At 39.5% G+C, this 13,543-nt stretch overlaps 2 protein-coding genes across 10 annotated transcripts; one reads left to right on the top strand and one right to left on the bottom strand.

Moving 5' to 3' along the window:
* Nucleotides 1-396: 396 nt before the first annotated feature.
* thoc5 (THO complex 5) lies at nt 397-13,480 on the bottom strand. Of its 8 annotated transcripts, none has more exons than XM_065277455.2 (22): nt 13,365-13,480; nt 8,842-8,960; nt 8,683-8,739; nt 8,493-8,555; nt 8,116-8,259; nt 7,912-8,025; nt 6,763-6,860; nt 6,440-6,586; nt 6,236-6,350; nt 6,010-6,142; nt 5,858-5,935; nt 5,739-5,782; nt 5,554-5,653; nt 3,269-3,377; nt 3,064-3,165; nt 2,893-2,977; nt 2,694-2,805; nt 2,288-2,391; nt 2,096-2,198; nt 1,001-1,116; nt 724-917; nt 397-610 (listed from the first exon to the last, which is right to left on the bottom strand). In XM_065277455.2, the coding sequence occupies exons 2-22, from the start codon at nt 8,932-8,934 to the stop codon at nt 547-549; spliced, it is 2,175 nt and encodes a 724-aa protein (XP_065133527.1). In that variant the 5' UTR covers nt 8,935-8,960; nt 13,365-13,480; the 3' UTR covers nt 397-546. The 8 variants fall into 8 exon arrangements, with proteins under 8 accessions (XP_065133527.1, XP_065133526.1, XP_065133528.1 ...); XM_065277454.1 differs by lacking the exon at nt 13,365-13,480 and adding an exon at nt 9,640-9,768; XM_065277456.1 differs by lacking the exon at nt 13,365-13,480 and adding an exon at nt 9,640-9,768 and having other exon boundaries at nt 2,111-2,198.
* Nucleotides 9,959-12,917, top strand: LOC135768240 (transmembrane protein 248). 2 transcript variants are annotated; one of them, XM_065277464.2, is made up of 7 exons: nt 9,959-10,207; nt 10,338-10,521; nt 10,627-10,867; nt 10,980-11,106; nt 11,183-11,333; nt 11,427-11,561; nt 12,565-12,917. In XM_065277464.2, exons 2-7 carry the CDS (start codon nt 10,363-10,365, stop codon nt 12,583-12,585), a joined length of 834 nt encoding a protein of 277 aa, XP_065133536.1. In that variant the 5' UTR covers nt 9,959-10,207; nt 10,338-10,362; the 3' UTR covers nt 12,586-12,917. The 2 variants fall into 2 exon arrangements, with proteins under 2 accessions (XP_065133536.1, XP_065133535.1); XM_065277463.2 differs by having other exon boundaries at nt 9,960-10,132.
* Nucleotides 13,481-13,543: the final 63 nt, after the last annotated feature.

The following is a 13,543-nucleotide window of genomic DNA, read 5'->3' as shown; positions in this document are numbered from 1 at the left end:
TAATTCAAACTAATTCGGCTAGTGAATTAAGTGCTTTAGATTCAATGCTTTGAGGCAAAGGTTTAAATACAAATGGGTGATTATATCAAATTAAGTCATTTTCAGCTTTACAAAAACCCTTTTATAGAAAATATTATATTGTTATGGCTTGCAACATCTTGTGATCCATGACAATGAGTACTAAATTATTCAAAACCGAATAAGTAATTAAAAATTAAACCATCTGAAAATAGCATAAATAAATAATGACTTTGCAATTATGTCAGAGTTAAATGTAATCTAGATGAATTCAAAAAGGTCCAGATGTGTAATAATATTTCCGAAAGCTCTCCTGATCTACAAGAACACACTCAACATAAAAATGACCTTAGATTTGAAAATAGAGACACATTTTCTTATCAAAATCAATGGTTTATTTTCTAATTCACATTATATTACCAAAACATGAAACACAGGTGAAAATTTAAGCTAAACTTGGGTGAGAAGAGAGGATGAGATCTCTCTTAATGACACTAGATCAGGTTTTTCATCTTCATATCCAAAGGTTCAGCGATGACTGAAGAAGCCCTGGGGATGATTGTACTTAAAGGGCTTCAGGCGACTGGGACCCCTGAAAGTAACCAGAAAACAGATGATTGTAAGTTCCCTAATAGAATATTTGATATTAATATATTTATTTGTCAAGTAGTCATGTCTATCATAGCTTTAAAGGGAGTGGGTTACCTGGCAGTACGCAAGCACATCTTCTCTCTGGGGAATTCTTTAGGTCCCTCCGAACCATCACACACTTGGTTCTCCGTCTCCAGGTACACATCCAGACACACACACAGACGCTGGATCTGATTGGTCAGAAGCTGGAAGCCTGGGCGTGGCCCCTGCAGCTCACCCCGGAAGATGTTTACCTCGCTCTCTATCGCCTGCAAACAAACAAAAAACCATTACAGCATGAATGGGTAAATGTCTAAAAAGATATTCTCATGCTTGGGTGTGACAAACTTACCCGCAGGTTATCGTCCGTGCGGCCGCTTCGTTCTCCTTTCCAGTGTAGTGTGAGCGAGAAGAGGGGTGCGACTTCGGGATATCGAGGGTTCAATACCACAGCGGCCATCAGACGAGCTGATAGAGAATACAAATTATTTTAAAACTTAATGTTGCTGTTTCAAGAAAGCCCTTTATTTGACTTTTAAATATGGGGGGGGTTTAATGCTATTTCTGACCTATTAACATAGTTAAAGAGTTGTAATCCTCATGCTAAACAAATGCAAAGTGTCAAAAAACACCTCCTCTTTCCTACAAGTTTCAGAAAGTTTTTTTTAACATGGGTACCCGTTACACATCACTGACTCCATATTCCTTTTATGGGCAATACCTCGCAAAAGCATGCCCACATGTCAATCAGAGTGAAGGTGAAAACAAGTAAATATCAAAAATCAACAACGGCACACAGAAAGCCCTGTTCAGCTTTCCAAGAAAGCCAGCATTATGGAAACGATGGATATAGTTTGTTTATCCGAGGTAGCAGCGGAGTTTTGAGTGTGTTTGTTAAACGTGGAATTTAGTTAAAATGGGGCGGGCATTAGTGGCAGGCGTTAAGTAAAACTTCTCCAAATGTTTTGTTGGCAATCGGCTCGTAAGTGCATATAATGTAAACGACACGAACATGTAATAAATCATAAGTTATGCAGAAATAGTGGGATAATGTTTTGTGTGTGTTGCTTGTTCATGACTTGACGCAAATTGAAGTGGATGACGCAAAAAAATCGTGCCGCGTTAACCAATCAGGAGCTTGCTGTAGCAGTAATGTGATTACACGAAGCGAGCGGAGTCACAGAAGCCCCTCCTATGACGCGAATTTCCACTTGAATATCTCGAATGACTAGAATTTCACACGCACATGAAGCGCATAAACTCAAATGTTCAAGCATCCAACTACGCGCAAATAGCGCGTTTTGCCGCCTCTACCGCGTCTGGTGTGAACGCACAGTAAGGCTATAAGGCCCCAACTGATCCCTTTCCATCAAAGTATTTCGGCTCTTAGTTAAAACTGAAATGTGGAACACACTCAATGCTGTCAATCAAATATTTGGGTACATACGAGCACAGTTCTCACCCGTGCCTCTCTCCACCACAGCCATGAAGAACAGATCAGTCTCGCTTACCAGACCGACCTTCAGCAGGTGCTGCACGTAGCTCAACTCCTGTAAAACAAACAACCACGGTCACACTCAAAAAACTAAAAACTGTATTTTTTTCTGAACCATACGATCGTGGGTGCAAATGAACGCACAGTGAATTCCTGGTAGCTCATCATGGTCCAGCGTGTGAGGCCGGAAACCACTTTGGCAGGAAAGAGATGCTGGCATTCGCTGGAGACTGGAATAATGCTGTGCTCTGGAACACAACAGACCATCATACAAATTCATTCATTGCACAATTATGTAAGGATTAATTGATGACGGGCCATTGAATTATTCAAAAATAATGCACACCCAAGGTGGTAAGTGAAGTGAAGTTACATTGCGGCTGTGAATTATTTTCAAATAATTCAAAGTGTACTATGGTTATACCACAGACATCGCTCTGGTGGTTATTTTAAGACAACTGACATATTAGGTGTGCGTTTATGAAAAATAATGCATACCCGTGCAATATGCAATAAGAATATGAGACTTAAGTGATGCGTGTTTGTGTACCGAGTGAGCTGAACTGTTTATGTAGAGCCAGTCTGGCCTGCAGACGTCCTTTGAGCAGTTTCATGGTTTTCTCCATGTGACTGGCACTAAGAGCGTTACCCGTCATCTCAGCCTGAAACAAACATCTCAATACATCAATAATACTGTCCGTCTAAAGGTAATTTAATACAAAATATAAGGTAAACCAACCCACACAAACCTGTGAGAACTGCAGGCCGCCCAGTTTCTGCACCCAAACGTACGGATGTCCCAATTCTGAGACGTAATCCTCAAACGTATTGATTCTGCATACAAAGATGTTAATTTATATTTGATAATATCACCGTTCAAACTCTGGGCTATTATTATTATTTATATTAAGCCAATTTACCCGACTTTATCAAACTGGTAACGGTTGGCAGGGTTGGGCGTCTCCCGGCCGTGATCGGACGCATAAAGACAGTTCAGCAAACTGTCCGAGTTCATCAGCTCCCTGTGAAACACACGGTATATGTTACAGAAAATAAACGTAAAGTCCATTTGCTGTTGACTGATCACTTCTAACAAACATCCAGATGTTAGGAGATGTTACAAACCCCGAGCTGATGGCTCCTGACAAATCCACAGAGGTGGAAACTTTGATCTTCACAGTGAGTATGTTGAGGTTCATGAGGTAATAAAAGTACAGATGCAAAACACTGTTGTCTGAAGAGAGAGAAAGAAAACACAACTCAATGAAACATCTTTATTCATCATTCACAAAGATCTCAAAAACAACACAACATGGGCACAGTTTCCAACAAAGATTCATCCAGCGAGTACTTCCTTATCAGGAACATGTTTTGGTTTAGTGTTTAATAAAGTTTAAAAGAGAGGTTGGAAGCTTGGTGGTGAAATCTGAGATGCTTTGTCCAACAAGATAATCTTCAAAGTGTTAAACTTTTGTTAAACACAGAGCTTTTTTTTTGTTGCAAAAATCCAATATTCTACAGCAGTTGTTCTCAAATGGGGGTACGCGTACCCCTAGGGATACTTTGGGGTACTGCAGGGGGTACGTGAGAGAAAGTGGAAACTGACATTTAGGAATAAATTAATAAAATCAGTAATTCATGATGATAGTATTTTTATATGACATTAGGACTACACAAAGATGCATAAAAAAAAATCATAAATTTAAAGCACATTGTACAAAATGCATGTGCGAGTTCAACCTGTTGACCTTGTCTGGCGCATGCACAAGGTTTCAGTTCAGCAGCTTCAGCAACGGAGATACACGGAGTCTGCTCCTGTTATCATTTCATACTTAACGTTTACTTTCTTTTGTGGTGTTGCTGTGCGTATATATATATATATATTTTCAAGTAAGTGACATCTGTCAGTGTTGTAAATATGTTTGAGTTTTATTTAAATCTTCCATAATAACCTTGGGAAAGCAGCTGTATTCCACACAAATTCCTACAGGTAGCTCGCGTCTTAATTGAAGGTAGCTCGCTCGTGGGTTTATTTGTTTTCTGTGGTTATGGCGCATTTGGATGTCTGGTTACAAGCGCCTGTGGTAAAGACTGGGTACGTGTTTGACGTCGCGTTGAGCTGTGTAGACCGGCGTATCATATGACATCAGTAATTTAACATGTATGACTCAAAAACAAAAAGATAAGTCGGCGCACCCGCGCCGGACGATCCGCGCAACGCTATGAAGCCCGGGCCGCGGCAACCGGACGATCCGCGCTCATCTCGAGTCGAGGCACTATGGTTAAAATGGATGCTGTCATTTTCGGATTCATTTTTTATAAAACGAAAATACAGTCGTCACAAGTTCTATATCATCTCATATTTAAACATCAAATGTCAAGAGATACCAGAGAGCCATACGTGACATACATGCACATCCCTATTATGAATCCAAAAGCAGTAAATACTCTATGTTTGGATCATCTTTCTAAATCTGATCTTTAATAATTTATTTTTTTATTCAAATGTGGTATTTTTGGACGAATCCTACCCATATAAAGAGGTGATAAAAAAGTATAAATAAAGACATGAAAGTTTTTTTTTGTTTAAAAGGATCTGTTCTTTCATTTGATGTATTGTATGTTTATGTTTAAAGAAAAACATTTTCTGGAAGGTATTACAATTTTGTGAAAAATAAAAAAATGCTGGCACTGGCTGGCAACTTTTTTTTAAAATGCTGGCGGGGAAAGAGTTCAAATCACAGTGAGTTCATAGACAGGTGTCTATGAACTCACTAATTTAGGTATAAGGTGACACAAGTAGCTCTCGACCACTTTTATTTTTTAGAAAGTAGCTCTCCAATAAAAAAAGGTTGGAGACCCCTGATATATGTTTAGTACTGAGATCATTAACAGTACTTATTGAGACCTGAATCCAAAATCAGGAGCAGGGTCTGCGCGAAATAATAAAAGTTATGAGAGGTGGCTTCTTAAAAGAGGATGCTAAAAAGAAAAAACAAACCAGAGCCTCAAAAATACCACCAGTTTCGTGATGAATACTAATAAGCAATAAACCTGCTCTGGGGCATCAGATATAATAACTGTCTCACTCTCATTTCGCTGTATCTCAAAATCAAATGTTGTTGACTGGTTAAGGGGTACTTGGCTTGAAAAAATCATAAAAAGGGGTACTTCAGCCAAAAAAGTTTAAGAACCACTGGTCTACAGGAAAAATGATTGGGCTTTTTGGCGAGGGAAACAGTGTCCTGCTAACTTCCAGGTTTTTGAAAACAAAAAATGTTGCTACTACAAAAACAGAATACTAGGAATGCAATTGAATCATGTTTGACAAAAACAGAGAGTGTGCATTTCGCCATTGTCGCGTGATGTAAAAAATAGCAACTTTATAGTGGTCTGTCAAACGTACACACCTTTACACTTAAGGTCCACACAAAGCGAAAGAGGGTGACGTCTTAACATCTCTTTACGCTTGTCCTCCATCTGAACGCCAACTGTTCCTCTGCGACGCTTCTGAACACACAGCAGAAAAGAAAGTGAAGATGCAATCTAAAGAGTTACAGCACATAAAAAAGTGAATAAATAAAAAGAGTCTCACTGTGTTCTGCTGCTCCTCTTCAGCATCTGAATCACTTTCATCATCTGAAAGACACACAAATATTACACATTGATCACATGCACACACAAATGAGACTTACAGATCACACAGACACACACCTTGTGATTCTTCTGGGCGTCTGGAGAGAGCTTTGGCCTCGTCCACGTCTCCACTGATGTTCACGGACAGATTTTTGTCTAAAACAAACAATCGCATGACGTCACCTTCATTGTTTGAATGTGGTCTGAGAGGGCGATGGGGCGTGTCTTACCGCAAGCCTGTCCGTAAGCGCTCGCCTGCACCAACAACACGTAAAGCGGAGGGGGCAGGTGACGCGCCACCTCGGCCTGTTTCTGCATGCGCTCGTACGGCATCGAGAGATACTCCTGCACCGGTATAGATGCCTGAAAGCACACGGAGAATGCACTGCCATGAAAAAGTCTGGGAGACACTTTTAAAGAAAGAACGAACACAAGTTAAATGATTTTGGGCTTTACCTGCATGATGTTCTGCAGTCCAGGCTGAAGGCTGCTCAGATATTCTTTCTTCTGCTCGATGGCTTTCTGGATCTTCTCCTTACTGGTCAGAGACGTCTTATACTGCTCCGCCAACCTGTGTGACAGACCGACGAGCGGATGAAACCAAACGCTTCTTCGTGGTCATGATTCAGTGGTAGTTTAAATAACTTGTGTGCATGTCACCTCTTCCTCTGCTCCAATTCCCAGTCCAGCCGGGCAAGGGTGAGCTGGTGTTGGTCATCTCGAGTGATGTGAGGTCGTGAGATCTCCTCTGGAGCCTCCTGGAAGAACTCCTGCTCGCTGACCAGCTCGATCTCCTCATGCTGAGACCTGACACACACATAAATACATTAACTTCAACTTCAAACATGTGACGTTTATCAGGGTACCAAGCTGGACTTCCAACTAGGTAATGATTAGTAAAAATTATTTTTATAGCTATTAAAAACAGCTGTAATATGAAGTATAACATTCTGTCTGTGTGCAAGCTCATCTTCAACCCTCACTTGAATTCGAGACATTTGCCGATCTCTTTTTGCAGGTGCATGACCTCATAGAGAAGATTCTGAAGCTGCAGGTGAAGAACATCAACACGCTGCTTCGTCTGTGAACAAGGAGAAAATAAGTGAGAGAGTGTCACTGAAATAAAATATGTATTTCATGGTTTAAAAACTCCTTTTGAAGTCAAGTTAAACCAAATTTTATTGTAAATTCAACCATGAACAGCTAGTAGTGTACACAGTGAAATGAAACCATATTTCTCTAGGACAAAGGCGTGACATACAACAACAAAAAAACTATATGAATAATAGGCAGGGTTCCCACACCTTAGTTAACTTCAAATTCAAGCACCTTTCGATGACTTTCCAGATCGAATACCCTCAAATTCAAGGACTAAATGTGGGGACACATTTTAAGTGAGAGCAAGGTTACATTGTGCTACCTTTAAAGATATATTGTTACAGTTCCCTTTCGCGGGAACTCGCGCTGCGTCACTGCGGTGACACTTTTGGGACGTCTCCAGGGGTAAGTGCGTCTAAATGTGTATATCAAATTCAACCAATGGTGAAGCTTAACGACAAAGACAGGGTGACGCGGGAGCCAGGAAATATATCGCTATCTGAAATATTGCCAAAGACGGCGCTAAGGAGACGCAGGAAGTATGGCAAGGGAGACGCAGCGTCTCGTTCCCTTCTCAGAGAACAACAGTTACATACATAACCCGAGACGTTTTCATGTGTCAAACACAACTATGCAAAAAAACAGTTTGGTAAAAATCAACATTCGCATACAGAAGATATTAGCATTTAAAGTGAACAGTTTAGCACGTGTGCTTAAAAAGTCTAGAATTTTTATGATATTATCCTACACTACACAGGGAAATATGGATTTTTTTTTCCAGAAAACTTCTTGCATAAAATAGATTCAAACAATAGTTTAATAATTCATAAAAACTCCATGTCTATAAATCCATGTCTGGTCATCTCGCATTTTGTTATGCAGATTAAAATTAGGATTGAGTGTTTTTGGTAGTTTTGCATTATGATACGAGTATATATTTATTAGCGAGATTTTTTGTTATTTTCCTAAGCATTTGAGATCAGTTGGACCCGGAAGCGGTGGTGCATGATGTCAGACTTAACAAGCCCATATACCTCATGCGTCTGATCTCGGCCTTTCTTCAGTCTCATGTGCGCCAGACGGTTAAGTTTCTTTAGAGTAATAAAATGAACACTGCTTTGTCTGCGTCTCTCCTCGATCTCCACACTCTGTATATAAATAATAAAGATCAAAAGTCAGCATCAATCCATTTACCATCACTTTTCACAAAGAAAAATGGTGCACCCCGGTGAACTCACCCCGTCTTTAGCGCCGCTGGCTTTCAGCTCCTGGATTTCTGCCATCAGTTTAGCCAGAGCGGCACACGTGTCTTTATACAGGATATAATCCTGCTGTGCATCTCGGCCTTCCAGCTCCACTTCCTCATTATACACACGCACATCCTAAAAGAAAACACACACAGAGAGTGAGCAGTGCAATAGACAACAAACACAAATCCTGCCTACCGGCTTAATATATTCGAAAAAGTTATCGTGTTTTTTATTTGGGGGTGAAACATGACCCAGATATTATTTTTAATAAATATGGTGCACCCAGATATGATTCCTACATCACCAAAATGTGCAACAAGGAATGTGTGAGGTGAGATAGGGAAGGAGATGGATCTCATTGGAACCTGATTCTTTCCTGCAGACAGCTTCCTCTGTCCAATAGGAAGAAGTCCTGCAGAACACGTGACCTAGACACGCCAATCACAGTAAGCGCTCACTGAAAAGCTTAGCATCACAACATTACTCATCTGTACACAACTCGTGAAAGAATGACATCTTAAAGCCTATGTGTGGATGGAACGTGCTGGAGTGTACCTGAACCTCCCTTAAACTGACCTTCCTCAATCTGACATGTTTACTGACTGCACTGAGCTGCATAAAGACATGAGAATTATTAGCAAAGAAAAAACACTTTATTCCACTAACACAAACTGTTTGACCTCGTCAGGTGTTAATGACATCACAGCATCTCACCTGATCTCCCTCTCGACTCCGTTTGGTTTCTGGAGTGCCACCTTCGTTTCGGATCACCTTAGGTTTTCTCTTCTTCACTGCGTCTGAAGACATGACTGAAACTTTCAAGGAAGACCAAACTGAAAAGAAAGAAAGTCCATTAACAAAAACATACACTGTACTTTGAGCCCTAGTTTAGACATGTTGGTCAGACCGATCATTTGGTTATATTTTAAGGTCACTGCATATTTTGAGGCCAGTATCTCTTTAACTAATTAACAAAAGAGTAACGATAGATAGCTTCCCATTGTGTCAGATTCAAAACTTACCAACACCCCAGTAAATAAGCACTTTCTGTATCCTGCAATTTCATATCACTGAATTGGACCACAATAGTATCATTCAATGAAAAAAAAAAACATATAGGTCGTCAACTTCAATAAAGACCTTTAAACATACCTGGACATGTATTTTATTTATGTGAAAGTGGGCAAAAACAGAAACAATGTAGCTATGGATCGACAGCAAGCACGTTTTTAAAAAGTAGATGTCACTTTATATTTACATATAAACACAGTTTCTTTAAACAGACTAATATATAGACTGATTTTACTGAAAATGTGCTTTTCGTTACGTACTGTGCATAAATGTACATAGTATTATTATTATAGTGATGCATTTATTGAACTGTGCTGAATTCACAACAAATGCGTTAGCTTACGATACAGTAACAGCTAACGTAAACCATTTTAAACGCGACAAATTAACCACGCTAAATGTATATAAAACATATCAATGTCTAAATGCATAAACACTCACCTTTGGTCACTTTCTCCAATTTCAGTACGCAAATATGATATTAATGTTTAGGTGATTTCATTCAAACAGCAAGAGTTAGCATACTGACTTGAGGAGCCAGAGGGAAACAGTGGACAACACTTCCGGTCGCTGTTTTATAAAACAAAAGCGGGAAAAAAAACTCGAAGTATTAGTTCTTAAAGTCAAAACTCGTTTTAAGATGTAATTTTGACACGTTTAATGAGTCCTGAAAATAATTTAGACAGCACGCGTTAAACAATCGGAATGTAAATAAACTGCTCGTATGAGACGTACTGCGTTCGTCTGTTACGAGACTTTTATTTTGGAAGACAAGCTTGTGAGCAAACTTACCTGAGGACAATGCTTGCGTAGCCTTAACCCAAATCGCAGTTTATCAATGTTTGTAATTTTCATCTGCGTCTTTTAGGAATTAAGCATCTTTAATGTTACACCACGACCAGTAAAACGTTTGGTTAAATGAATGTCATTGAAGGTAAGCGATGATCTTACTCGGATTCAAAACAAATATGCGCGTGACTCGAGGAGGATGGAGTTAAACATTGACAGAGTTCGTAAAGTGATTTAACTGTAAACCGAAGTCAATTTAAAAGAAATCTATGTAGTAGTCTATGTAGTTAGTAACATAGTAATAATAGTTTTATGTGCAATTACTATTTTGTATGGTTTGCACTTCACAGGTGGCGTCATCGCAACTGGTGCATTATGGTTCATTTGAGGCCTGTATCTAACCTGAGAGATCAGCTGTCTCAACATCCTCCTGTGGTTGTGTTTTTCTTGTGCATACTGATTCTCTCTATAACTTTTGTTAGTTTTGGGCTTTACTCTCGGTATCACGATATAAAGAACCCTGATATAAGTTTAGTGAGTATTCCCTTAGTTCCTACAATGTATTGTTTTATATACCTATTTAGGTTTGTTGTATTCTGTCAGTTTTCTTCTTAACTTAATCATGCACTTGTTTTCTAGGACTGGAACCAGGTTTTGGGTTCTATTGCTGGTTTCAGTTTCTGCACACATTTAAATGATACAGATGCACATCTGGAGGAAGACTCTCCCCGTATGGTGGAGCACGCAGACACGATTACAACTAACGTTTCCATGAACACTTCTCATGTTTCCTTATTGGTTCCTCTGGTGATAACAGGAGAAATCCGATCTGATAGTGTCATCAGTACTACAATGTTGGGCAGCCAGTTGGGCATGAAAGGTTAGATTGGAGCTAGTTTTGTGTTCATATGTGGCACATCATGAGAATGAGTAAATAATGACTTGATTCATTTTGGGACAAAATATTGCTTTATTCCCAATATATTTCTCAGGAGATGCAGCCAATACAACAGTGAACATTACACTTCACCTGCACAGTGGTGTTTCCAACAACCAAACTGGACCACAGCTGACCTGTCTACAGCTCACCGCTCTCACACATGTTCTTCCTCAGACTCCGTGAGGAGCTTATATGTACACTAATACTGTCGTTCTTAAAAATGAGATCATGCAAGCTAACCTGTTGACTTTTCAGGTCACCCCCAGAATGCTCATTGGTGGAGAACGTAGATGATACCACATCACCTGTTAGGGCTGTTGCCATCGAAACATATAAGCATGATTCCCCACACTGTTTCAATATGAAGTTCGCAGAAGATCCAAGCCTGACCGTCATGCTTACACAGGTAGAAGACTCTTTATTGCTTTTCTTCATAACAGTTTATTCGCACAACTATTCATCCTGTGTAACCGACTTTACTTCTGTATTGCTTAACTAGGAGGAAAAAGCTGTGTGTAGGTATCACCTTTTGTTGGTCAGCATTTCGCTGCTGGTTTTCTGCATCCTGATGAGTTTCTGTGGAACATTCTCTTCATCAAAATCTCATTCTTACCAGGCGAATGATCTCCAAAAGGTAGTTAAAATAGGTTGTGTACTAGGGGTGGGACGATAAATGCAGATACACACTAATAATAGTGTGGCCTGGCCCATAACGATTCAGAATCGCACAATCGATATTATGCACAGCTTCTTCACGTACTTCACCTTTTGATCAGTACGAAGTCCTTATCAATCTGAAATCACTGTTAGTTTGAGTCGTTTATAACATGCATTTGAAAAAGCAACACTCGTCAAACATAATCATTATACATAATCTTTATTATCATCAAAATACCTGAAAAGGTGTGAAGAACAGTGATATAAACATAGACATTAAATACGTAGATGCCTCATGACGTGCTGGAACGCAATCCGGCATCGTCGCCATATTGGTCGGGTCTCCTCATTCAACGCTAACACCAGAGTCAATAGGAGTCAACGGAGAGAGAGCAACTATGCCCGTATTTTGTGCATTTTAAGGTTGCAATAACTGCCGCAGTGTTGATACCAGATCACATGGGATTACCTTTCACAAATTTTGATTATTTTATAATTCATAATATTATTTAATCGTAAGTAGTGTTACTTACGTGTAACCAAACCATGTGAAAATCCAGTAAAAATTTGGGGAGTTATGATTATTGTAGTTGGCAGCAATACACCTTCCTCAGTAGAAATAATTGCAGGGGGGCGCATTGGGGACCCATCCAAGATGGCGGCCGTGCTGATACGTCAGCTCCAATAGGCTATACGTATATAATGTCTATGGATATAAATTATATTTGCTTAAGCCATTTCCTGGAGATGTTTGTGTAAATAGTTCTTCTTCTACGGTCCATATTGAGTTTCTGCACGAGAGCGCCCTCTGGTTTTTGGATCTAGAGCCATTCACCGTAATTCATTGAAAAGCATCATCGTCCGATTTATCGACCCATCCCTATTGTGTACTGTAGGAGCTATAAAGTGTATTGACAAGACCCTGTCATCATTTATACTTGGCAATCACTTTAAATAATGTTCATATATTCGATTCATAGGATACGCTGCTGAGTCCATGAGAAGATTTGCAGATGATCAGCTGAAACACGCTAAGATACCTGAAGAATCAACACTTGAGCATTCAACACCAATTTATTACCATTTCTGCGACTAACTGATGTCAATGTATTAATTTATTTCATGAATGGTTGCTGTATTATGATGCATGAGTGCAATGTCTGCAAAAAAGAAAACATAACCAGAAATCAATGGTTGTTAAGTTATATTAAACATTTACTCCAAGAGTAAGACACAAGAAGGTTGTATTTTGCCCTTAATGCTATTAAATGAAGGTGGTTAACATTGTATTGTTGATTGAGATTGAAATAAAAATATTATGTTGTACCCCAGAGTTTATTCTCGAAACAAATGGCGTCCTTTGATTGGTTAAAAATAGACGGGTATGAACGCATCAGGTACTTAATTCTGTAATGGAGTCCATGTAGTGTGGACTTGTTTGTAGTTTGATAGCACATTTAAACGTGAACTATATTGTTTAAATATGTGCTGAAGAATAGTCTGTCTCAAAAAATAAAAAAGGAAGGTGCGATAAAGACCTCCCGTTTGTTAAGAATAGACGGCAGACATTTTGTCTCCTTCCTCCGTGGTCTGTTTTTATCACCGCCATTCTTCCAACATTTCACCAAAAAAATGGTTCACCGTAACGTTTACACATTGCACAGCTAACTTAATACGAATAAACAACAAAACTCACGCTCATTCGTAAACTATCCTAAATGAATATATCCATACTGTATGCTGGTTTAATAACGCAAACACATTCTATCATCGTTATTACCTTATATCTGATTTTAAAAACCAGTCGCAGATTTATCAAGCATTCGTGCTCGCCTGCAGCACGCGTCACTCCCCGCGTTTTTCCTCGCATTCCTCCGTGGGTTAGAAAAAGTATTTCCTGCTTCACATTGAGTGACGGTTAGTTTACCCAATAGAAAGCCCAGATCGAAGCCGCGGACC

This window comes from Paramisgurnus dabryanus, chromosome 23 (genome assembly GCF_030506205.2).
Source record: "Paramisgurnus dabryanus chromosome 23, PD_genome_1.1, whole genome shotgun sequence".
Classification (NCBI taxonomy): Eukaryota; Metazoa; Chordata; class Actinopteri; order Cypriniformes; family Cobitidae; genus Paramisgurnus; species Paramisgurnus dabryanus.
Note: the sequence above shows the minus strand (reverse complement) of the source record. Positions and strands in the feature narration are given on the sequence as shown.